A 23,247-nucleotide genomic window follows, 5' to 3' on the forward strand; every position below is an offset into this window, starting at 1 on the left:
AAATTGAAGGTTTGGAAGATTGGAAAGTTTGATCAGGAGTTGACTTTATTGATATCGGGGTCATATTCTGATTCTGGAAGTTGGAATAGGTTCATCATATGATTTATTACTTTTGTGCAAAATTTGAAGTCAATTAGAGTTGTTTTGGTATGAATCGGCATTAGTTTTGGAATTCGTAAGTTTATAGTTTCAATAAGCTTGAATTGGGTTGCGATTCGTAGAATCGATGTTGTTTGATGTGATTTTTGTCCTCGAGTAGGTCCATTATGTGTTTTGGAACTTGTTGGTATATTCGGACAGGATTCGGGGGGTGATTAGGATTGAATACAAAACAAATTTGGACTTGTGTGATTGCTGAAGCTTAGTTGTGTCTGGTGCAATCGCACCTGCGCACTTTGGGCCGCAGGTGTGGCACCCGCAGAAGCAGCCTTCGAGCCGCAAAAACGAAGCTGGCCTTGCCCAGCTGGGACCGCAGGTGCAATCGCTGGCATGCAAAAGCGGACGCACAGATGCGGCAGGTCTTCCATACAAGCGCAAGCGCAGATGCGCTAAGGGGCCCGCAAGTGCAAGTCTTCAGGGCTTAAGTTGGAACTGCATCTCCGATGGATTTTCTGCAAGTACAGCACTATAGATGCGACCCCATGCCCGCAGAAGCGAGGATCGCTGAGCAGAAATAGGGGTCTTCGAGGGTTTGATTTTATTTTTCATTTTTGAACCTAGAGAGCTCGGTTTGTGGCGATTGTTTGAGGGATTTTCAAGGAAATCATCGGGGTAAAAGATTCTAACTCGGTTTTGGCTATATTAAATGAATCCATTGTTATTTTCATCGTTTAATTAATGATTTGAGTTAGAAATTTGGGGAGAAAAAGTAAAAACTTCTTAGACTAAATTTTAGGGTTTTGAAAGGCGATTAGAAGTCGGATTAGAGTAATTCTTGTCTGGTTGGACTCGTTATCGAATGAGTGTTCGGATTTTATAATTTTGGTCGGTTTCAAGATGTGGGCTCGAGGTTGACTTTTTGAGTTGAATTTTTATTTCTCTTTAAAGATCGTAACTTTATTGTTCAAAATAGTTTCCTATAATTTTTATTTATGGTATGAAGTTGTTTTGGATAGATTCGAGCCGTTCGGAGTTGGACAATCGAGGGAAAGGCTTACTAGTATATTGAGTAGTGTGTTTTGAGGTGAGTGTCTTGCCTAACAAATTCCCCTTAGGATTGGTGTTGTTTAGTGTTAATTGTGATGTGTGGAAGCTGCATACGCAAAGTGACGAGTGTGTACACAGGCGTAATATGGTAATTTGTCGGTTCTAGCTACGTAGATTCTCTTCGTGCCCTTATTTAAGTTACCATAATATGTTATATTCATCATCTTTAGTCTATCTTCGCATTCTTTACTTGTCTTATCTTTTACTTATTAATTGTCTTTACGTGTTTTAGTTGAAGCTATTGTATCCTCTATTCCTTATTCATTTGTTAACCGTTGAGTTCCTTACTTGAAGTTGTTATTATTGGAATATCTTGTTGTTAAAATTGCTATTGAGATATAAAGGTCGTGATTCATATTGAGGCAAAGTTGTAAAATTGTGAAATATCATTCTTGTTGAGTTATTCACTTTCGGTTGTTATTGTGAGACTCTTGTGCATGTTATGGTTGAGCCATGGGCTATTTATTGTTGAAGCACCATTATTGTTAACTTCTTTGGCAAGTTGTGTTATTGGGCACTTGAGGTGCGATTTGTGATATGTTGTGATATTGATACACATGTAGTGGTATAAGGTTTGGGGATGAAACGTATGTAGTGAAATAAGGTGGGCTTGATACGTGTGTTGCTAGTAGGGGAACTACTTGAAGCCACGTGGTGTGATAAGGTGGGATAAAATATGAGAAGCTATTTCGGGAAAAATGATTTTCAAAACTAAATGCAAGGCTCTCGTGGTGATATAAAGAAAGAATGTAAGTTATTTTGTAATTTGAAACTACGAGGCGGTACCTCAGTAGTGATTCTTGTGGATACATTTTCTATTACTTCACTTATGTTTTGGTTGCTCATTTCCTTGGCATATCATTCCTTGTTTTTCTTTCGTGATGCATTATTTGTCTTAATTCAGTGTAGCTAATCTTGGTACATTTCCTATTTGTTTCATCTCCATTGTCATCATTATTACACAGTTATATACTTGTTCAGTTTCTTATTGATTCCAGTAGGGCCTTGACCTGACCTCATCACTACTCTACTCGGGTTAGGCTTGGCACTTACTGGGTAACGTAGTGGTGTACTCATACTACGCTTCTGTATATTTATTTTTTTGGCAGATCCAGGTACCTTTTACTAGTCCAGGCACTAGTGAGACAAACTCAGCTTCGGAGACTTCAAGGTATACCTACCAGTGTCCACAGGCCTCGGAGTCACTTTCTATCTAGTCTACTTCATTTCTTTCCCTTTTATAGACATTGTTGTATAAGGATGATCAGTACTTATTCGTAGAGCTTGTGACTTGTATTCACCAGATTTTGGGAAGGTTGTTTATGCTGAGTTGCGAAGTTTCTTTTCTGATAGTTACTGAGTAATTGAGGGCTTTATCATTATTTCTGTTATATTCTGAATGTATGTTAGGGTTACCTAGTCTTAGAAACTAGGTGTCATTACGACATCCTACGGAGAAAAATTGAGGTCGTGACACCAATCACTAAACCACATTGTCATACACAATGCCTATATTGAGAGAACAACATTAGAATATAGTGAGGAAGTGGTCAATACGATTTTTGAAGACTCTAGTATGTGAGAAAGTGAGAATATCAAAATTGAAGCGATGTTAGAGTTAGGACACATTGGTCCCCGTTCTAAATATATTTCAATGTTATGATTGGCTGGTGACATAGGAATAGAGGCATTTGAACCTATGGAGGAGTTAACGGAAGAGGAACAAAATGCATATATTCTAAAAGTTGTCATGCCAAGGAGACAAAATGACACTCCTCACTTAAAGGCCATGAAGTACAAAGTGTGATATTATTTACTTGGTTCTTTTGTATCGTACCACCACCCCATAACAATAACTGATAACTTGAAATAAAATTAGGGATACAATTTATATCTTCAAGGTGAAGGAAAAAGTGATGAATCTGGTATAAGTCGTGGCACGACTATAAATAAGACGCTTGTTGGGAGGCAACCTAACTTTACTGTTTCCTTTTATTTTTATTTATTTTATTTTTTTATTGTGCTACTTTGTAGTGTTGTTCTTAATTATGAAGAAGTAGGAGCATGGTAAATAAATCCATTAGGCGTGTGAAAAAGCAAGTGGATGATTGGAACTAAGTGTAGGGTGCTTGCGCAAAAGACCATACCTGGAGAAGTCTGAGTATCCTATGTGCTGCTAATACTTCGACCATTGACTTGTCGTGGAGTCTCTTTTACCCTCTTGTTACTTATGGTATGTATTAAGGGCAATGCAGAATTTGTTAAGTGTGGGATGGAAAGATTATTTAGGTAATTTTCTGTGATATCTTAGTTTAATTGTAGTACTCTTTCGTAACTTAGTGATTTTTTTATAATAAACAAATTGAATAGGGTGGGGGGGACAAGAAAAATTTGAACTTTTCCCGATGATGGATGTGTTGGAAAACTTTCTTGAGAGATTAAGATCCAATAAAAATATCTAAAAATATTTTTCTTTTATTTTTTTAGTTAGTATTAAGTGGGTAATAATTCCTCTTAATTTTTTTTAGGCATCGGTTCTTTTCTAGGGGATGTAACTTGAACTGAATATTTTATCCTTTTAGTTTAGAATAGGAATAGGAAAGAAGACTGAATTTGATCCTAGGTGCCTTTGACTTGATTGATGCTAGCATAGGTAGCCTTTGGCATACAAATTAACTTCCCGTCATGTTTTGATAAAAAAATTGATGCCTTAATTAAACTGAATAGTCTATTTATGACGCATTCTCTCAGTTTCTTGACTTGTATGTTCATCTAGTATTTTATTGCTTAATATTTTTTGCTAGTGATTACTTGCTTTGACTTGAGAGTTAGAATAAAATCGTTCCAAATGGGTCATGTGTGTTGTGTGATGTGAGGTCTAGATTGTACTCTGTATTATTTTGTGTAAGTCTAGAACTTGTCTTGTGTGTTAGCCGAAGTAAAAGAATTAAGTTTGTGAGTCTAAGAGATGACATAGGTGTTTTTTTGCGTGAACATGAAGGCAATTTTCCTACCATTGAAAAAAATTACTCTTAGTTAGCTCATTTGAGCTTGTAAACCTTTTTTTTGGCACCCACATTACAAGTCGAATCTCATTTTTAATTCTTATCCGATTTTATTGAATTTTTACCTTCTAAAGAACTTCCACCGCTAAAAGAGAAAGGAAAGAGTTTGGGGTAGCTTTTGAGTGAAACCATAAAAAGGCCAAAAGGTACACGTATGTTATGAAAGATCACTAGCCAGGCAAACTAAACCTATGGAGAGCGGGGGAAAAAGAGAGAAGAAAAACAAAAAAATACCAAAAATAGAAAATACACCTCCAATTCTTTTTAGTCTGGGCTAGTGAATGTATATGTGCTTTAAAAAAGGGCCGAATTGTATATGGTTTTGTGGCAATGCGCTCGAGTTGGTCATGAAGGGTGTGTGCTTGAAAATTAAAGTGAAGTGTATTAAAAGTATTTAAGAGGATCAGTCACTATTATCCAAATATACTTTACTTATCCCTTAGCCTACATTATGACCCATAAAGACATAATTGATCCTAGACTTTGCAAATTTAGATTAGTAGAGATGCACTACGGGCAAGCCTATGGTACAACCTTGGGATGCGCATGAATTTTTTTATGATAGTGAATAATTTTTGTTCATATATGTAATGTCCTTCAATTTTATTCGAATTCATATTTGAATATGTTGCACATGATCTCATATTTGAATATGTTGCACACGATCTCATGATGGATACGTGACGTTATTAAACTTTTCTAGTTAGGGTGAGTGTGTAAGTTGAGAATGCTTAGTGGCAACGAGTCGGTCTTTGATGTAAGGTGAATTGAATTGTTTACTTATAGTTTAGCATATATAGGTTGAAAGTGTGTGAAATGTATATTGTATAGTGTGCTTAATGGTTATATTTTCCCTCATGATGTGATATTTTGGGTTATTATTGGGATAATGAAGCTTTTAAGTTGCTCGAGTACGTGCAAGAGTTTAAGTGTGGAGTGTATTTGCATTTATATACATATTGCCTACGAATCTAGTGTATTTTCATGTGTGTTGCGATTAGCTGAGTTTAATTTTGGTGTTTATATGTGCAGGTACCAATTAGGAGCGAAACAGAACGAAGGTGAGCAAAGTTTAGAACTAAAACGGAAGAAAATAAAGGAAGTATCATTTCAGCGTCCAGGTCAGTGCAATGCCAAAGGCAACAAAGAGGAAGCAGTAGGAATTTGGGTGCTAAAGATGGCGCCCTGCGCTTCTCAAAACGCCAAAGGTAGCGAGAAAACAACTCCAACGTCCAGGTTAACGCCTCGCGCCCATTATGGCGTTCAATTTCAAAATTTGTCCTACTTCGCTCGGGACAAGGTTTTTCGGTTATATATGCTCCTAACTTGTACAAAAGGATTCTAACCTAATTTGGAGGGATTATTCACATTGGAGACCTGTTGGGAACGCAGCATAGTAGCAACAGTGCTTGGAGCTCGACGATACGGTTTTTCTTCTCTTCTCTTTCTTTAGTTTTATAGTTTATTAGTTTTAGAGTTGTAGGTGTTACATGAACGTTGTAGTTAAAGCTTGAATTAATCTTATTATTTTATTTTATTCAATTATGCGCTTAATTATTTGATTGTTTGATCACTAATTGAATACTATCTACAATTCTAGGATTGAACTCGAAAGTGGTAATTAGATTGCATATAGGGTTGAGTAGAGCAAGCATATGAACCTGGGCCTCGGAGAATGGATTTGCAGTTAGGATAGAAATATAGACAGTCGCTTTGCTTGGTTACTATACAGAAATTATTAATGTGTTCTTGTTAGTTCTAATTCCATAGAAATATAGACGTTAGATTAGCTTGAATAGGCGAGTAGTACTTCGGGAGAATGCTACGACTAATATTAACCATATCAATCAATAAACCAGATAAATTAATTAGGTAATTTAAGTAAAAAAAACTTGACGAGATTGTTAGCTGACCCATAACCCTACAATATTTTCTCTCATTGAATTCGTCTCTAATCTTGCTTACTTATTTCCTTAAATTTCTCAGTTTACAACTCAAGATTAGTTATATTAAATAATTAGATTTTAGAAAATCGCTTAAACAAATTAATTATTAGTTGATAATTGATCACAAGTTCTTGTGTGAATGATACTCTACTTATTGTTTATTACTTGTCGACCACTATGTTTTGGACTTATTTGTATCTTTTGGAATTTTGAATTGTTGGTTATACTTGTAGATTCGCCTAGTGGATTAGGTAAGGTTCATCACGAACTTTGTGAGATTTTAGATCGTGACGGGTGGTTCATGCATGACTACTGGCGTACCTCCCGACCAGCTAGGCATGTATGCATCGAGGACCCAAGATGACCGACTTACCTCCCGACCGGTTAAGCCAAACACAAGCATTTCACAATTCATGGCTTTTAGCCGAAATCCATTCCCTTGTCGCAAAATAGCACCAAATTGCTCATTTCATTTTCTAGATTAAAACCAAGTGACAACGAGTGAAATAATGTCATTTCAAAACGTGCCATGAGCTTCACATCATCAACAAGTCATATAAGATATTTAAGAGTCAAAATGCATCGTAACATTTCGTTTAGTTCATAAGATTATCCCGATATAGTTTTCATAAATTCAACACTTAGCAATTTACGCCGTGACAATATTTATTTAAAATCAAGGAGCAACTCATGCGAGCTTGTCCCTCACGATTTATTTTGTGGTATTAATCGCCTTTGTTGAACAAATTTGCAAGTGTAGTTTTTCCTGTATATTAAATTTTTTATTTAAAAAAAACTAACTACTTATCAAGAAGTTGTGTATGCAAGTGCGTTTGAGCGCATATCGCTTCTATTTTTTTTTTAATATTATTTTGATTAAACACACTGGACGGCCAATATCAAATCCATTGATCTTGAATACGTTAGTTAATAATTTAGAGCAAAGATCTTTTTTTATAGATATTGAAGGTTTGGTTACTTTGGACATATTTCACTATTATTACAAAAATTCCTCATCTACTTTGCGAGCTCAATCACTCTCTATAAGCCGACTAGTTCGAACCAATCAAACTTGGAATACGGCATCAAACCAGATGCGTACCTATATCATTTTTGCCATGGATGAGCCACTCTCTTTGTAAAGCTAGCGGTAGAGCCCGGTGAGAAAAGACAACAATTATTAATACATAATTAAGCGCAGAATTGAATGAAAAGACGTGAATAAAGAAGTCCAAATTACATGCAACTGGTAGACGTTTAAAAAATTTACAGACAATACAACAATAACATGCCATCTTGTATTTGCTCATTTGTTCTATCTATACATTACATTTGACGATCAAGGGGATCATATGGAAACTCCCTGAACTTAAGATTTACTAATTTCCAACCTTTTCTCTCTTTCCTCTGTTGCTTTGTTTCTTATTCTACAGTTCCTTGGTTAAGTACGCAGGAAAAAAATGATATAGCATTTGAATCGAGTTGCGGGAACTTTACATACAGTTGAACTAATAAAAGAATATCATAGAAAATAGCAAGTTGACAAGAATAAACGAGCCCCTGCAGTAAAGAGAAAAAAGAGAGTAAGCAATATTTTTCAGTATGTTTGAACAAACGTAAGAATAAAATGTGATCCATGGGACTCAGACCTTTTGTGCACCATCATTCCAAGCAGGCGAAGCACAAAATCAAGTAAAAGCAAAAATCCTATCTGCAATTTTTGTCCGACAGATTGGACACTCAATGCAGGCAAGGGAACAAGACTTGCACACTGCAATATTAACACCGCATAAGAACAGACTATGACATGAGAGCACAAATAATGAAAGCACAAAATTAAAAAGTAACTTACAGCAAAAATGTCGGCAAGGAAGAAGCATTGCAGCAGTAGGCGACTCAAAACACACTTTACATATATGTGAATTTGCATCACCATTACCCAAGTACCTGTGTTCCTTCTCCTTCATTTCTTGCATTCGAGCCTGGATGTGCAAATGTAAAAACTCATCGAAAATTTACATATTTGTTGGATTTATGACAAAAAAGAAATAACACTAGTTAGCAGCACTTGTACTAAACCAGAACAGTAAGATGTACTACCTGACTCTCCATCCTAATTTACATTTGACAAAACTTTACTACTGGAACATCCATTTGACATGTTCACAAAAGTATTTTTTTTAATAGAAGGTGTAAGTTATACAGAAAGTATTATTCTATGTAACTTTCACATATGTCAAGAATCAAATGACTCCAAATGTTTTAGCTGTCCAGTAATATTTTCCCGAAAATACTTACATCTACCACTTTCATATCTTCTTCCACAACTACCATTAGAATAAACAAGTAAAAAAATTACAAATCTCAGTCAAATGCTTCAAATTTGGTGCAAGGAATAGCATAGAACTATAGAGAGAGTGCCATACCACACAGTAAAGAAAACAGCAAAAATTGCTATCTTACAGTCTTTATGATTCTACGGAACATTCTACTAGTGTTTATGCAGATAAGTTGGTTTTTGAAGCATGACGTCAAATGGGAAAACGTGGCTAATAGATAAATATCACCACAAGATTCAGATGATTGAGAAGGAAATGTCAAACACCTACATTTTCCAGACAAAGGTGCAGAAAACCAATCAGAGAAGGACAAGCTGAAGTACCTTCAAGCGGGCAACAAGAGGTTCTTCCTTCGTAACCTCAGCAGCTGTATTTGTATGATCCCCGTCTTGGCTAACATCCGGGATGGGGTCCTTGTGGTCACCATCATTAATTTCTGGATTAATCAAATTGTTTTCTCCATCATTCTGCCAGTCACCTGCCAGCTTTGAGTCTCGCCTAGCAGTATTTTCTTTCTTTAGCTGGGCAACAAGCACCCACATATTTGCCAAATCATTTTCTAAAGAGGCCTCCCTCCTCTTTCCCTCCTCAACTTTTTTCCTGTACTCATCTTCCACAATTTCCTTCTCAGCCAGCGCAGCCTCAAGAAGTGTCTCACGTTGTTTTCTTGCTTGCAACTCCATCTTTAGATCTTCAGGATCTAGGTCCCACGTGTCAAAGTCATCATGAATCGCTCCTGAAAATTCACTTCCTCGGCCAGAGACCCGGGTTTTACGCCCTGATCTTATGTTTTCACCATGCTTTCTGTTACTAAGATTACCAGTTTGCGCAATGGAACTCCTAGAATTCGACATCTCTCGAGCAGCTAACATTTCTTTTTCTAGTTTTGCATTCTGTAACGAGAGCTTTGTGACTTCAGCAGCTAAATTTTTCAGTTCAACAGCAGCAGCAGATGCTAATTCTTTTGCATATGAAGCTTCCTCTGACAATTTCTGGTTCTGCACACGCAAACCACTGTTCTCCTCTGCAATCTGAATATGTTCCAGCTTTAGTTTGTCATTCTCAATATCCTGCTCAAATTGCAAACCAACATATTAGAACCATGATGAATCCATATAAAGCATGTGTAAACAACATTAATGCACCTGTACAATCATGAAGGTCATATTTGTGTAACATCACAAAAAAAGTCTCGAGATTTAGTCTGATAATAGGGGATAATCCAAGTAATAGAAGATCGAAGGTTTAATACACAAATTCATGGGAACTTTTATTTTCATAAAATACAGACAACATTAACCTGTACAAATTTCATCAAGAAAAAGTTTGAGTCCAGAACAGTTAACTATGTCAGAGAGATAAAGGTGAAGCTTGTAACATTAACTGAGGGTAAAATGAAGGGAGAAAATAGGCACACCTCATCAGATCAATTAATCAAATCATTCCAATTCCTCAGTTGAAGAAATCTTAAACTAATAATTATTCTGAAACATACCACATCAGGTTCCTATCAATCATAAATGCATCAACTTGGATAGTGCAGTTTCCTCTTTCTTCTGTTTCAATCAAACTTACATGAAGGAAGTTTTCTTATCTTCCTATAGTCCTTGAGTTTCCCTTGTCTTTACTTAGATTCAATGGTAGATGCATTCTGCACCGTGTATTTAAACTTCAGAGATAATCAGGCTTCACTTGCTCCTGAGAGACCCTCCTCCCCGAGGAGGACCACGGCAGAAAAATAAAAGGGCAGCCCGGTGCACTAAGCTCCCACTATGCACGGGGTCCGGGGAAGGGCCGGACCACAAGGGTCTATTGTATGCAGCCTTACCCTGCATTTCTGGGTTGTTTCCACAGCTCGAGCCCGTGACCTCCTGGTCACATGACTTTACCAGTTACACCAAAGCTCCCCTTCAAAAGAATAATTGCAGAAAATAAAAGAATTAGCTGTACATCAGATCAATAACTACCATCAAAAGTTACTATCTACCTGGGACTGAATTCTCCTTCTAAGCTCATCAACATATTCATCAGATAGACATTTTTCTGATGAGGGAAACGATTGTTCTGCCTTGACAGCTAGCTGCCGTTCAAGATGACAAATCTCTTCTTGTAGTTCCTTGTTCTCTAAGCTCTGAAAACAACATAAAATAACAGTCAGATTATGCCTAGGAAAGAAAATTAGCTATCGGAAAGGTCAACATTAATTTAGCAACCAGGCCATTCCATTAGCAACAAGATAAATAATGCCTTCTTTTTACCTTGTTTTGCAGCTGTTCTTGGAGAATCCGATTATCTGCGGATTTGATCTGCATCAGAAGGTCAAACTGTAAACAACTTCATCTAAAAGAAAGATGCTTACAAAGTTGTAACAACAATGAATATTTTATTTTAGATTTAAAAAAGGGGGTGTTCTCGATTGAGCTTTTATAGGGTAACCAACCTCAAGCTCAAAGCTCTTCTCACTACATTGTGTCATCAATTTCATCAAAGTCTGTCAAAGATAGAAATGTGAGACAAAGTATAAAACCGCATAAGAGGGGGAGAAAAGCCCATGACAATAGAAAAGGTTAACGTGACATCACCTGCTGCATTTCGACTAAAGATGCATTGGCAACTGATGCTTCACCACTTTCAACAATACGCTGTTCCAACATCCTCATCTGCTTTCTCTTTTCTTGAATTTCATGCTCTAAAGTTTGAATCTGTCATAAGAGTTAGCACAACAAATAAGTCCAGAATCTTAAAAAGGGACACAACTACTTACAGGATCAAATGAAAATTTCTTTTCTATGTGCTTCAGACAGCAGCAATTGCACAAGGAAGAAACGAATCAGTCGCATTGGAAAAACTCTTACATCTTGTGGTAAGTCATCAAGCATTCAGAATCCTAAGAGTTTTGACGATCAAAGATGCCCCGTTGTTTCTAGTGATGATTTCAGAATTAAATATGCTCCACAACTGACACTAGTGTAATACACAAGACTTTCTGGAAAGCACTAAATGACAAATTCTTTCAAGTTTTAACAACAGAGATTGAAAGGGGTACACCATTTGAGAGATACAGAATGCGAACCTAGTGAGAAGATATTCTATAAGTGACTCACAATCAATTAAGTCCCAGCAGGAAAGCAGTCATAAAGATAACATAGACTCATTATAACTTGACCAGCACATTGTTATAAAACATTGAGTCCAGAAAGACAAAACAGTCTGTACTTGTGTTTTTGAACTCTCTGGATCATCTACGGACTGCTCAACTAAGCGTTTCAATGTACTGGTGCTGAATGCAATCTCTCCAGCAAGCATCTTGACTTGCTCTACAAGGAGGTCCATCCGATCTGACATTGAAATTCCTTCCTATACTCGAATAAAAAGACAATAAAAATGAAAAAGATAATGAAATAAAAACCTGATAAATAAGTAAAGGACAAAATTATTGCACCTTTTCGAGAGTTTTTAAACACACTACATAATTGACTAAAAGCTTTACTATCTAAAGCGAGTTTAAATATCAGAGGTACAAGAAGCTCTGTAAATCTATGTAGTGCAAGAGTGGATTTGCAATAAATGTAGTATAGCTTATGGGATCCCAAACAACTTCTTGCTCCTTATACAAAATGGTGAGCTTGTTGAAATGTAACTTCGGCATAGTAACTTCGTAATTCATAAAGAAAAAATATATGCAGACACATCAGATTCTGCGGAAAGAAAAGACCTCCGAAAGCATATAGAGTAAACTTAAACAACATGAAGCTTAAATATTCAAGTCCTTCAGGGATCGTTTGGTTGGAATACGCCTTATGCCGGTATAAGTTATGCCGGTATAAGTTATGTTGGGATAAGTTATGCTGGGATTAGTTATGGTGGGATTGTTGTTTATTCACTGTTTGGTATGTTGTATTAAGAATGACAATTGCTTAATTTCTAAGAAGGTATAAGTTATACCGGTGCTAATTACTCCATCCTCTATAAGGTATAAGTTATCCTGGTGTTAAAATTAACACCGAGATAACTTATACCTGGTTTGCTAATCAAACAGAATATTAAGGTGTGGTATTAAATTTTTATACCACCCCTATACCTTCTTACACCTCATACCAAACGACCCCTCAGAGTATTAACATTTAGCAATATTAAGAACCACTACGGTACTCTCCTCCAATAAAGGATTTTAAGAATGTGAAATTTAGAGAGGTAAAGACATACAATGGGCAGCTTTGAACCACAGGCAAAACCAATGACAAGTTCACCCACCTGAGCCGATTCAGTCATTGCGCTCCCAACCTGAGATATATCATCATTCCACTTGCTAGAAGATCTTCTGTGTTTGTGATCAGAAGTATATGCTGAAGGGTCTTTCTGATTCTCACCATCTATAAGCATAGAACTGTCCATCTTCTGATGGAAGAGCCGGGCAATCAAAGAAAAGAAGATCAATACACAGAAAAAATATTTTTATCCTAAATGACAAATCAAGAATCTGCAAGCAAGGAATAATATGAAATCTACATATTCTTTTTTTTTTTTAAAGGTAACAGAAAGCTACATATTCTTTGACAGATACTTTTGAAATTGAAAAAAGAACAACGGGGAGAAAAAAAAAGTAGCAGCAAGAAGAGGAGTATGTTTAGTCTCCTGGAGTAGATGGAGAATCATAAACTGGTATAACGGATGAAAGAAGAAAATTAGTACATGTTAAGTGAAAATATATGTAGTAGCTAAACCCAGCTGCAATACTGGGTGGAAGACTTGCGAAAATCAGAAAGCATGATGTATCTTTAAGATCGAATAGAGGATAAGATTCAGAGACTATCTACCCTCCTGGAGGGAACAAATAATGGCATAAAGAAACTGTACTCATGATGAAAGATAGAGCAACCTACATCATCTTCAGAAGGAGAACGACTCCTCTGAGGCCCGGCAACATCACCCAAATACCCAGGGATTGAATTCTTTGAAGAAACAAGGATCAGTTTAGTTAGCCTCTGTATCCTGCTCATTAGAGCTGCCTTGGCTTCCTCCTCCTCTTCCAATCTTGATTGCATTTTCACTTGCCCTTCTTCCAACTGCAAAAAGACCATTAACAAGTTATACAGCACAAGAAACCAACCGCAGCCATATATTAATCCCCAAAAGCTAATAAAGCACAGATGTCTTTAAGCAAGTAGTTAGCTGAACATAACATATTTGACCTTTAGCTGTAGACGGACTTTACCAAATAGTTTAACTTGAGAAGTTGAAGTTTCAAAGTCAAAAGTTATACAGGATTGACACCTACAAGCATACACCGACTCATAGTGGGCTAATTCATGAATTGAATCAAGTGGGGCCTTTTACTTTAACTAATTTGAACTTAAATAAACTAAAGAGTCACGCTCTTTAAACGCCATATAAGGAGAAAGAGGCTGAAGTCATTGCTTCCAATCCGATATATAGCTTTTCTACGAAAGACCATCCCAACAATTGTTGCAGAGGATATAAATATGAATATGAAAAGGGGGAAAAAAAGAGGAACCCCCTGGAGAATCGTTTTTTAGTTTTAAGTGGAATGTTCACTATCATAATAAGTATTGATTAGGAGAAATGTTATCTCACTACAGATTAATCCCAAAAAACTGATAAAGCACAGATGTCTTTAAGCATGTAGTTAATTGAACATGACATATTTGACCTTTAGCTGTAGATGGACTTTACCAAAAAAATTTAATTGAGTTGTTACCTGCTGTTTCAAAGTCAAAAGTTCTACAGGATTGACACCTACAAGCATCCCCCTTCTTAGTTGATCAAGCTCTTCTTTAAGACACGATATTTCCCTTTGATATTTCTTAATCAGGGATTTCTCATCAATAATCTGAAAGAGACATATATTAAGCTTCAGCCTTCACAACTCCAATTCCACAATACTGAAACAGCAACAGGGCAAACCTTGTTGCGTGATGCATAAATCTCCACACGTTTAGCCCTGCTTGCAAACTTTAACGTATTGTGTGTTTCCTCCATATTGCTTGATGCAGGAGTAACAGTACATATGAGCTACAGAAAACAAGAAAGAAGAGGTGAATTAGACCTATTTGTAATCTTTATCAAGCAACAGGACAATCATGTTAGAACAGATGAAAAGGAATCTAGGAGGAAAAGATAAACATCAAATAAGGCATAACAGCTGTACAAAGACAAGATAGATCAATAGAATGGAAATGTAGAGTATATGCTCATCATACTCACAGACACATGTCCATGCCCACTCAGTGAAGTCTGGAGTAGCCGAGTAAGTTTAGAATCCCGATAAGGAACATGAGATGCCTTCCCTTCACTTAATTTTCCAATGACCTTAATAAATGATAGCACAATCAAGGTGTCAGATTGAAAATGAATAAACATATAAAAATTTACTCTACTCCTCACCTCAGCCCCAAAAATGCAAATACTGGTAGATCATGAGCAAAAGTATATAACTTGTTGAAAGCCAAGAGAATTAATTTAGCTATTGTCAGAACTTCCTATTCAATTTGTGTTTAGGTTAGTGTCAAAGTTCTTTCTAATTGTGTCACAATTAGGAATCTAGATATTTAGGTAATTTCCTTATTTAATAGCTTTCCTTGTTTCATTTAAGCTAAATTTGCCTTATTTCTTGCAGCTTAAACTCCTCTATGAGCTGCCCTCTTGTGTATTGTCTACAACCAACTCGAGAAGTAATCTTCTCTCCTTTTTTCCTCTATTTTTCACATAATTGAAATATCACAATATTGTTAAAATGCAACAGTTATAGCAAACCACATAGAAACCATCAACCACTGATGGCTTAGTACTTACAGTTCCAAGAGTCAAAAGACTTTTGTTTATATATGATCCTTCCTTTCTCCGCAATCCCGTTGTTTCAGTTTTAGAGCTCTCAGATCCAGCCAAATCAATCAAGTTCTAAGTGGAAAAACAAAAATGTTAGGTGCTATGATGCACTGTTGTTTAATACTGAACATATAGTGCTAGTAGTCATACAAGCTGAGAGAAGATCACTCCATCATATTCATCCCCATGAGCACTACTTTCAATCATCTGCACAATGTGTAATAAAGTGGACAATGAGACATGACTAACAAAACCCAGTAGCAAATATAACCACTAAAATATCTGAACTAGAAGAGTACAAAACTGAAAGTTATAATTAAGGCTATTAAGGAAGATAAACCAAAGTACTTCAGCAATGTGACCCAAAATTCACTAGCAGTTACAGATTGAATATTTTATTTTATTTTATTTTTTGTATCAAGCAGTTACAGATTGAAGTTTGTGTATCAAGAATCAAGATATAAACCATTTAATGTCACAATGGATGGACCAAACATAATTGAAAGTTTCTCGATAAGGCATAACTGACAGTTTCTTCCACTCAAAATTCACGGAAAGAAAACATTTAATTACAGCTCCAACAGCTTGTCATCCAATTTTCTAAGAGTCCTAGTGGGTAAAATGAGCCTGCAACACAGTTGAATTCCATAATCGCATTTCAGCAGAAGTTTCTTCCCAACACTGAACCGAGATTTCATGTTATAGAAAAGTTATCTAATTAGTGCTTTACAAATATTCAAGTTGATATAAGACAAAATAAGACATATATTTTAAGTTGTAAACAAAGACTAAATAAGACATAAGAAAATTTCATATATTTCAGATGATGTTGAGGGCCTCCAGAAAACCATTCATCAACAGTTTCACGTACAATTTTCCTAGAACAGGCAAATTAACTGATTATGACAAAGTTCGAGAACTTATTTTGTGATTATGCAAAGGAAGAAGATTATGTGGGCAAGCACTTGACAGATTAGTTACCCTGCAAAATTGCCTAGTTCAAACTTCCATTATTCAATCTCCAGAGTCTAAACAAAAGAGGATACTTCCCATCCAAATAGAATAAGAGTTAAAAACGAAGTTAATTTATTTTAAAAAATAAATAAATAAAATAGAGCATTTTAACTAAGCTCTAACAGTTTTTAGGTCTATTATTCAAAATCCATGAAATGGGGAATTCACATTTACATGGTTAGCAATTTTGGTATCATTCAGTCTAAATATTAGCTTTTACCTAGTGTATCTTTTCACAAATGAGTCAAAGAAACCCCAAGTTTACTAGGAAGAGTGGCCCAATGCCACAGTATGTCAAAGGCTCCCATCTTACCGATAAGCTATCCATAATTACTGCATTGAATTGGTGAGAAGGGACCTTAAGAAAAAACAAAAATCCATGTATGCCTTAAAGGGAAGTGCAACTAGGCCGAAAGGTACATATTAGTAACATGATAAAGTTCAGTGGAGACAGCAGCTTTCATTGGTTTGAAAAATAAGTGCATGATAAAGAAATTTCTGGTTGCAATAAGCAATATATCACAATGAGCCATCATATTCAAACTTACCAGGGTAAATATTGTGTGACTACGGCTACTAAACAAATTGAAATTGTTTGAACCAACGTGTCGATGCTCTGGAAAAGGAAAATGGTAATCAATACGAATATAGATAACAAAAACATTGGCTATCAACAAAGACAGACCTGAATAGCTAAACTAATTACCTTCCCCTGCAGCAATGAAAGAAAGTGCATGCCCAGGTGATAAAACAACTTCCTCCTTTATACCTTCAACATAAGTACCCTGCACATCCATTGCATGTACAAAGAATCAAGAACTACAGAGCAACATCTGAAAACAAGGACTTTGGGAAGAAGCATAAATATCTCCTACGTAGATAGAAGAACTTCATTGGAAACATCAGGATTTGTTCTATGGCAATTAGATGTAGGACTTGTAGATTTTGGAAACAACATGTGAGGAAATGAATGATCTCCACCTTCTTTTATGATAGTGGTGTCGAGGCCAACTTGCATGCACCTCGTCCATTCCATTGGATACCTGCTACCTCCCATCAGCAGAGGTACTGGGTAACTTTTCCCAACAGGGCTTAGGCAGATTCAAAGAAATCACCTAGTGTTTTTTTGTCTCTAAAGGGATTTAATGATCTCAACCCTTAAGTTCTTCAAACTTAATCAGCTAACTTCTGCTTCTTATTAATTACTTTTGAGAAATAAAGAGGACATTAATATTTACTCCCTCCGTTTCAATTTAAGTGCCTTATTTTGACTAGACACGATGTTTAAGAAAATAAGGAAGACTTTTGAATTATGTGATCTTAAACTAAAGATGTGTATAATGTTCCAAAATGCCGTTTGAATCTTGTGGCCTTAAATATGCAATGTAGGATATTAGATTTAAAGAGTTACCAAATACAGAAAGAGGCATTCTTTTTGAAACATACTTTTTTTATAAGTAATAATATTTTATAAATGGTATAACAGCACTAAGACATGCGTTAAAAATTAGATATGATTGAGGCATTGCACTCTTGAAACATACTAAAAAGGAAAGCAACACTTAAATTGAAAGGGAGGGAGTAGTAAATATCATATATAAGTCTTAAACATGTGGAGGACGTGCTGGGAGACAAGTTTATCATTCGTCGGATACTAGGCCATTTGCTGTTCCTGAAGTCGAAACAATATTCTCATCTTCAAAGACAAACATATAAATAAATAAGAAAATCAAACACTCAGAAACATAACTTCGAGATAAATAGGTCTTTGGAACAAATTAAAAACTCTTGTCCAACAACCCTACTACAATTCCCAAGAACAGCAACTAGTTTTATTAGCAACAAACACCTGATTATCTTCCCTGACACGCAGATTCTGGCCAGTTGGATCCAGCAAGTCGTTGATAACCTGGCACCATAAACATGGTGAGCATGGACACCAACTCTAGTTAATATCTGGAATGAGAAACTAAAAAGGGTCTAGTGCAGACAAGAGCATAAAGAGAGATGATAATCTACTTCAGAAATCATTTCAGCATTTCACTTTGTATAGCAGCTGTTACGTAATGTTGCAGGTATAAGGGAATCATAAATTATACTAGTAATCTAAAGATTGCAACAAAGGATGCTCTTCAGATATGATCCATGCAGCAACTCATAATTAATTTTTAATCTCTCTAGTTCAGTACCAATTTCATCATATGTGGAAGTAGCTGGCTGATGTGCACCATACTAACCTCGTTATAGATTTCAAGATATGATACACGAAGTAAGAACTCACATCCAGGAGTCTGAAAGACAAAATTTAAGAGTTAGTCGCACTTTCTCTTTTGGATAAGCAAGAGTAAGTCACACTTTCATAAAGACAATAGAATAGAATTGATATACAAGAATCGTTGTCAAACTTGAAGAAATGCTTGTAGCGTGCCATCAAAATTTTAAAATAACATAGATTTGTAAGCTGACTTACATCTTGAATGATGCTAAATACATCCTTTATCGCCAGCGGAATTATACCTGGAGAATTATGATCTCCCTGCAGAAACCAATATCTTAAAATTAACAATGTGATGACAAAAACTTTTAATTGGTTTCGGGAGGAGGGGGGCGTGGACTTGGCAAACAAAAGATGAAAATGAAGCAAATACTTTTTTAATCGTCAAATTTCGACAGTGCTATAGATATAAAAATAAAACAGTATTCTTAAACAAACTTTGTCAGTAGTTATCAATTAAATAATCCTAAACTGTTTGTTTGAGATGTAGCAGAAGTCGGAAGTTTCTCTCAAATTCAAGGACAACTGGGCATATCCCAACAGAATAGACTTACATGCATAGTATGTGTCTTGCCACTACTTGTAACACCATAAGCAAAAACTGTGCCTGCATAATAAGCAGGTCTTGTGTCAGTGAAGCTGAATTGGAAAACGCAACCCACCACGCTCAAATGAAAATACGTCAGCCCAAGAACATAGCCCTTGGAGCTGAGACACTCGTTTTGTTCTAGTCAGTATATTAGGCAGATATCTCGACTATTGCCAATGATGGACGGATCACTAGGCAGAGATTAGATTTCTTTCGGGCATGCCCTTGAACTGAATTATCTGAAACTAAGTAACTCATGTGCATGTTCCATTTAGCTAAAAAAATCAAAGTGTTAGCAGATCTTGCATGTCAAGTATCAAATCATACCGTTTATGCCTTCCATTGCAGCCTTGACCACAGGTCGAGCAGCTACTTCGTAAACCTCCTGGGTACCCGTATCAGGTCCAAATACTCTATCTACCATCATCAAAATAAAATGACCAACATAACAATTTAAACTTCGAATAAAAGGCAATTCTAATTTCTAAGCAATTATCAAGTGCACCATTTAAACTCCATATTATTCCCAAAATAATGCACTAAAGTTTTCACAACCAGCAGAATCAAAATCACGAAATGACTCGAAGGTGCATAGAATTGTACCAAAGGCATAGGCTGTCGCCGGATTATACTCATTCCGTACGATTTTGTCACCATCAGCATACCACGCGATTTCATCGCCTTTTTGATATTCTCTTTCACTGCCACCATACAATAACACCAAATTCTCACCGCATTGTCAAAAAACTCAATTCGAAACCCTAAAAAACCTCAAACTCCTCCAATAAACCAGCACAAAGATCCAAATTAAATAAACTAGATCTAGCATATTTACCTCAACGGCCGAAACCGAACAGTGACCGAAATACTCTCTCCTGATCTGGACATATCCACCGGTTCACCAATTAAATCCTCAGCCGACGGATAATTCACCGGCGAACGGTTCCCGTAACCTCGCGAATTAGCCAAATCGGTTCGGTTGCGACTCGGGGTCATGGATCTGGAGCCGGAGCCAAAGAAGGACGTCGTTGAAGAGGAGCTCGATCGAGGCATGAGTCGACCATTCATGAAGGAATTTGAAGACGATGAAGATGAAAATGGAGTCGATGGCTTACGATAGTGAAACGGCGAGCTACTTCGTCCTCGAGACGAGGAAGCAGCCATTGACCGCTCCACTACTTATGAAAAGTAAAATAATACCAAAACCAAATCCTTTTGACTTAGTATCGAAGAAAATGTCAAGGCAACAACAATAAGTGCGTGTAAGTGAGTTTTTCAGGTATATGTAGATTGAAGAAGAATTTGTCAGAGGTCACATGGTGTGAATGGAAAAGGGAATAGCATTGTTTTTTTTAATTCCCTTTTCAGGCTTTTTGAGCAAAATGCCTAGTGAGCTGAGAGAGAAGCTTCACTGTGGATTGTGGAGCTAATATCTATAGCTAAAACCTCATAACTTCACCTTTACGACAAAGAAGAACTGCACAGAAGAGAGGTGCAGGAGACCTGTTATTAACATGGGAGAGTGGGAGGAGAACTAGTACCAAACTACCAATTCATATTTGGACAATTCATGGAGGGGTTCGAAGTAGAGTACGTTTTAGCGACAGTGTTTTTTTAAACTTAAAAGGAATAATTTTTGGGGTTGAAGTTGATATTTTGAAAAGGAAGAAAAAAATAGAGCAAAAGCAACTTATTGGAACTACTTAAATTTATGTTTGTCAAGTCCTATTTTGATCTCTCGTTGGATAGTTGTATAACAATGATCGTGTGTACATTTTCTACATTATTGATATTTCAGAGTCAATTTATGTATATCTCAATTGTTCTACTTTTGCTATATATTTATACATATTATTTTTTTATATTATTTTTGTAAATACAGTAAATTCATATTTGTTTGATTCAGTTCATATTTTGAGAGTCAAACTTCTTAATTTTGACAGCAAATTTCAATATAAAATTTATATATATAAAACGTATTATTAGTCACAATAATTTATAATTTAAATATTTTAAAGGTATAGAAAAAATTATTAATTAAAGAGAAATTCAATTGACTCGTTTCAAATAAATTGGTGCGGAGGAATTAAAAGTCTGATTTTATACAACTGGTTCAAAATATATCCCCTAAATTATAATATTATGTGTGTGCGCGCTTGAATCATTCATTGAGAAAATTTGAAGGCGTTGGTTGCAGTGACGTGGAGACAAGAAGTGGCCGGGGCCTCGCTCTCGTCGAGGTAATTTTTGTTTGAAAACTTAACATAAAAATATGAGCGGGAATAACCGTGGACGCACCGCTTCTGACAAATTAAGACAATGGTAAAATATGTCCATTGCAGGGGTATCTAATTTATTAGCATATCATTATCTCTCTAATCACTCCAACGACACTTTCTAATTTAAGTCTGCTCTCTTACCTAAACATAGAAAACTACAAACATCACATTGCCAGTGCTCAACCGTTGGACCGACAATAAATTAGCCTCCGTGGCCTCTTGCGAATTTGGCCGGAGAATAAGTGAATGGTCATTGTTAAATGGTCTATCTCAACTCTCAAGAAATTGGCAACGGTGCTTATTTTGAACAGTGGAGGATTCAATCACACGGGTTCACGACTTTGATTGAGTTCATTATTTTAGGATCAAATTTTTATATTTGTGCATAAAAATATAAATAAATTTATATTTATATTTCAAAATCTATTCTCTCACATCAAAATTCACGACGTCTAAATTATGAATCTGATTCTAAAAGTTAACAAATACTAGTTGTATGGGATAAAATTGGCCAGCGACATTTGGACAAATGACAAAATGACACGTGAACCTGAAGAGAGGTAATATGTGAGTCAGTAAATAGTTGGCATCGGATTCAAGCATATGATTGGTATTGTGTGAATTCTGAAGGCATGGGAATCGATAACAAAGATTTGAAAGGATGGCATTAGACATCATTCAATGAGCATGCTTAACCAAAAAAATAGGAATTTCGGTCAAAGCCTATTTTTAGAAGTACTCGGGCTACTGATAATCAATATTCTTACAATAAGAAATTAATGGAACTAATGAGACGTTATAATTGGTAATCGTAACTGTTCATGAAGATTCTGTAACGTTTGAGATCATTCACGCTCATTAATTGTTGATTCACGAATCTTTCCTTTTTATTGTCTTGATTCATTCCGCTGGTACCTCTTCATGTAACCATTTAAACTTGAACGACCATATCTTCTCCTCTCGTAGGTGATTTGCTCCTATCTATTAAGACTCGTACCTCTTTTAATGTATCTCTCCAGTTGTCACTTTCTCAATGATCCACGTGTCTTGTCATATATATCATCCATTCAAATAAATCCACGTATAATATTTATTTTTACCAATAAAGATAGTCCCCCCACTTACTGAATTGGCACGATCCAAAATCCCTCCGAAGGAGTCGTGATGACACCTAGTCTCTAAACTAGGTAAGCCTAAAATTTACTGAAATAACATTGATATTTATTAACTTCAAATGAAATTTCTCCAAACAATTTACAATTCCCAAAACCGGTAGTACAAGTCATAAGCCTTTCTAGGAGTAGTCATACAACATAATTACATCACTATTCCGAAACAAAGGGAACAAATGGAAATAAGTACAATTGAAGGTGACTCTGAGGACTACGAACGCTGCAGCAGGTTTACCTTGAGCCTCAACCGCAACGAATAGCTACTATCGATCAAATACCTGGATCTGTACACAAAAATGTACAGAAGTGTAGTATCAGCACAACCGACCCCATGAGTTGGTAAGTGCCTAGCCTAACCTCGACGAAGTAGTGACGAGGCTAGGACCAAACCACCAAATAAACCTGTGCAATATAGCGTACAAAAATAATACGAAGCAGGTACCGATGATGGCAACAATAATCAACCAATGATATAAAAAGCAAGTAACAAGAATACCATAAATGTTTCTCAACAAT

The 23,247-nt window shown here is 36.1% G+C and overlaps 1 protein-coding gene across 3 annotated transcripts; it reads right to left on the reverse strand.

Annotated features, from left to right (window-relative positions):
* Positions 1-7,456: 7,456 nt before the first annotated feature.
* On the reverse strand, positions 7,457-21,042 carry LOC107821106 (kinesin-like protein KIN-7D, mitochondrial). 3 transcript variants are annotated; one of them, XM_075254705.1, is made up of 25 exons: positions 20,116-21,042; positions 19,884-19,981; positions 19,608-19,697; positions 19,246-19,298; positions 18,887-18,952; positions 18,654-18,707; positions 18,266-18,325; positions 17,123-17,201; positions 16,965-17,032; positions 15,553-15,609; positions 15,370-15,474; positions 14,782-14,886; positions 14,482-14,589; positions 14,276-14,407; positions 13,440-13,622; positions 12,811-12,951; positions 11,773-11,913; positions 11,139-11,258; positions 10,997-11,047; positions 10,815-10,862; positions 10,544-10,687; positions 8,880-9,626; positions 8,070-8,199; positions 7,867-7,988; positions 7,457-7,777 (listed from the first exon to the last, which is right to left on the reverse strand). In XM_075254705.1, the coding sequence occupies exons 1-24, from the start codon at positions 20,442-20,444 to the stop codon at positions 7,906-7,908; spliced, it is 3,192 nt and encodes a 1,063-aa protein (XP_075110806.1). In that variant the 5' UTR covers positions 20,445-21,042; the 3' UTR covers positions 7,457-7,777; positions 7,867-7,905. The 3 variants fall into 3 exon arrangements, with proteins under 3 accessions (XP_075110806.1, XP_075110805.1, XP_075110807.1); XM_075254704.1 differs by having other exon boundaries at positions 12,811-12,954; XM_075254706.1 differs by lacking the exon at positions 11,773-11,913 and having other exon boundaries at positions 12,811-12,954.
* Between the last annotated feature and the right edge of the window lie 2,205 nt (positions 21,043-23,247).

Source organism: Nicotiana tabacum, chromosome 6 (assembly GCF_000715075.1).
Source record: "Nicotiana tabacum cultivar K326 chromosome 6, ASM71507v2, whole genome shotgun sequence".
In the NCBI taxonomy this organism is placed as follows: domain Eukaryota; kingdom Viridiplantae; phylum Streptophyta; class Magnoliopsida; order Solanales; family Solanaceae; genus Nicotiana; species Nicotiana tabacum.

Excerpts from the sequence above, each read along its gene's own strand:
- LOC107821106 (XM_075254704.1), bottom strand. The coding sequence starts at position 20,444 with ATGGCTGCTTCCTCGTCTCGAGGACGAAGTAGCTCGCCGTTTCACTAT. Across the intron at positions 19,698-19,883 it reads GGCGACAGCCTATGCCTTTG|ATAGAGTATTTGGACCTGAT; the intron begins GTACAATTCTAT and ends TGATGATGGTAG. Across the intron at positions 14,408-14,481 it reads TTTATGCATCACGCAACAAG|ATTATTGATGAGAAATCCCT; the intron begins GTTTGCCCTGTT and ends TGTCTCTTTCAG.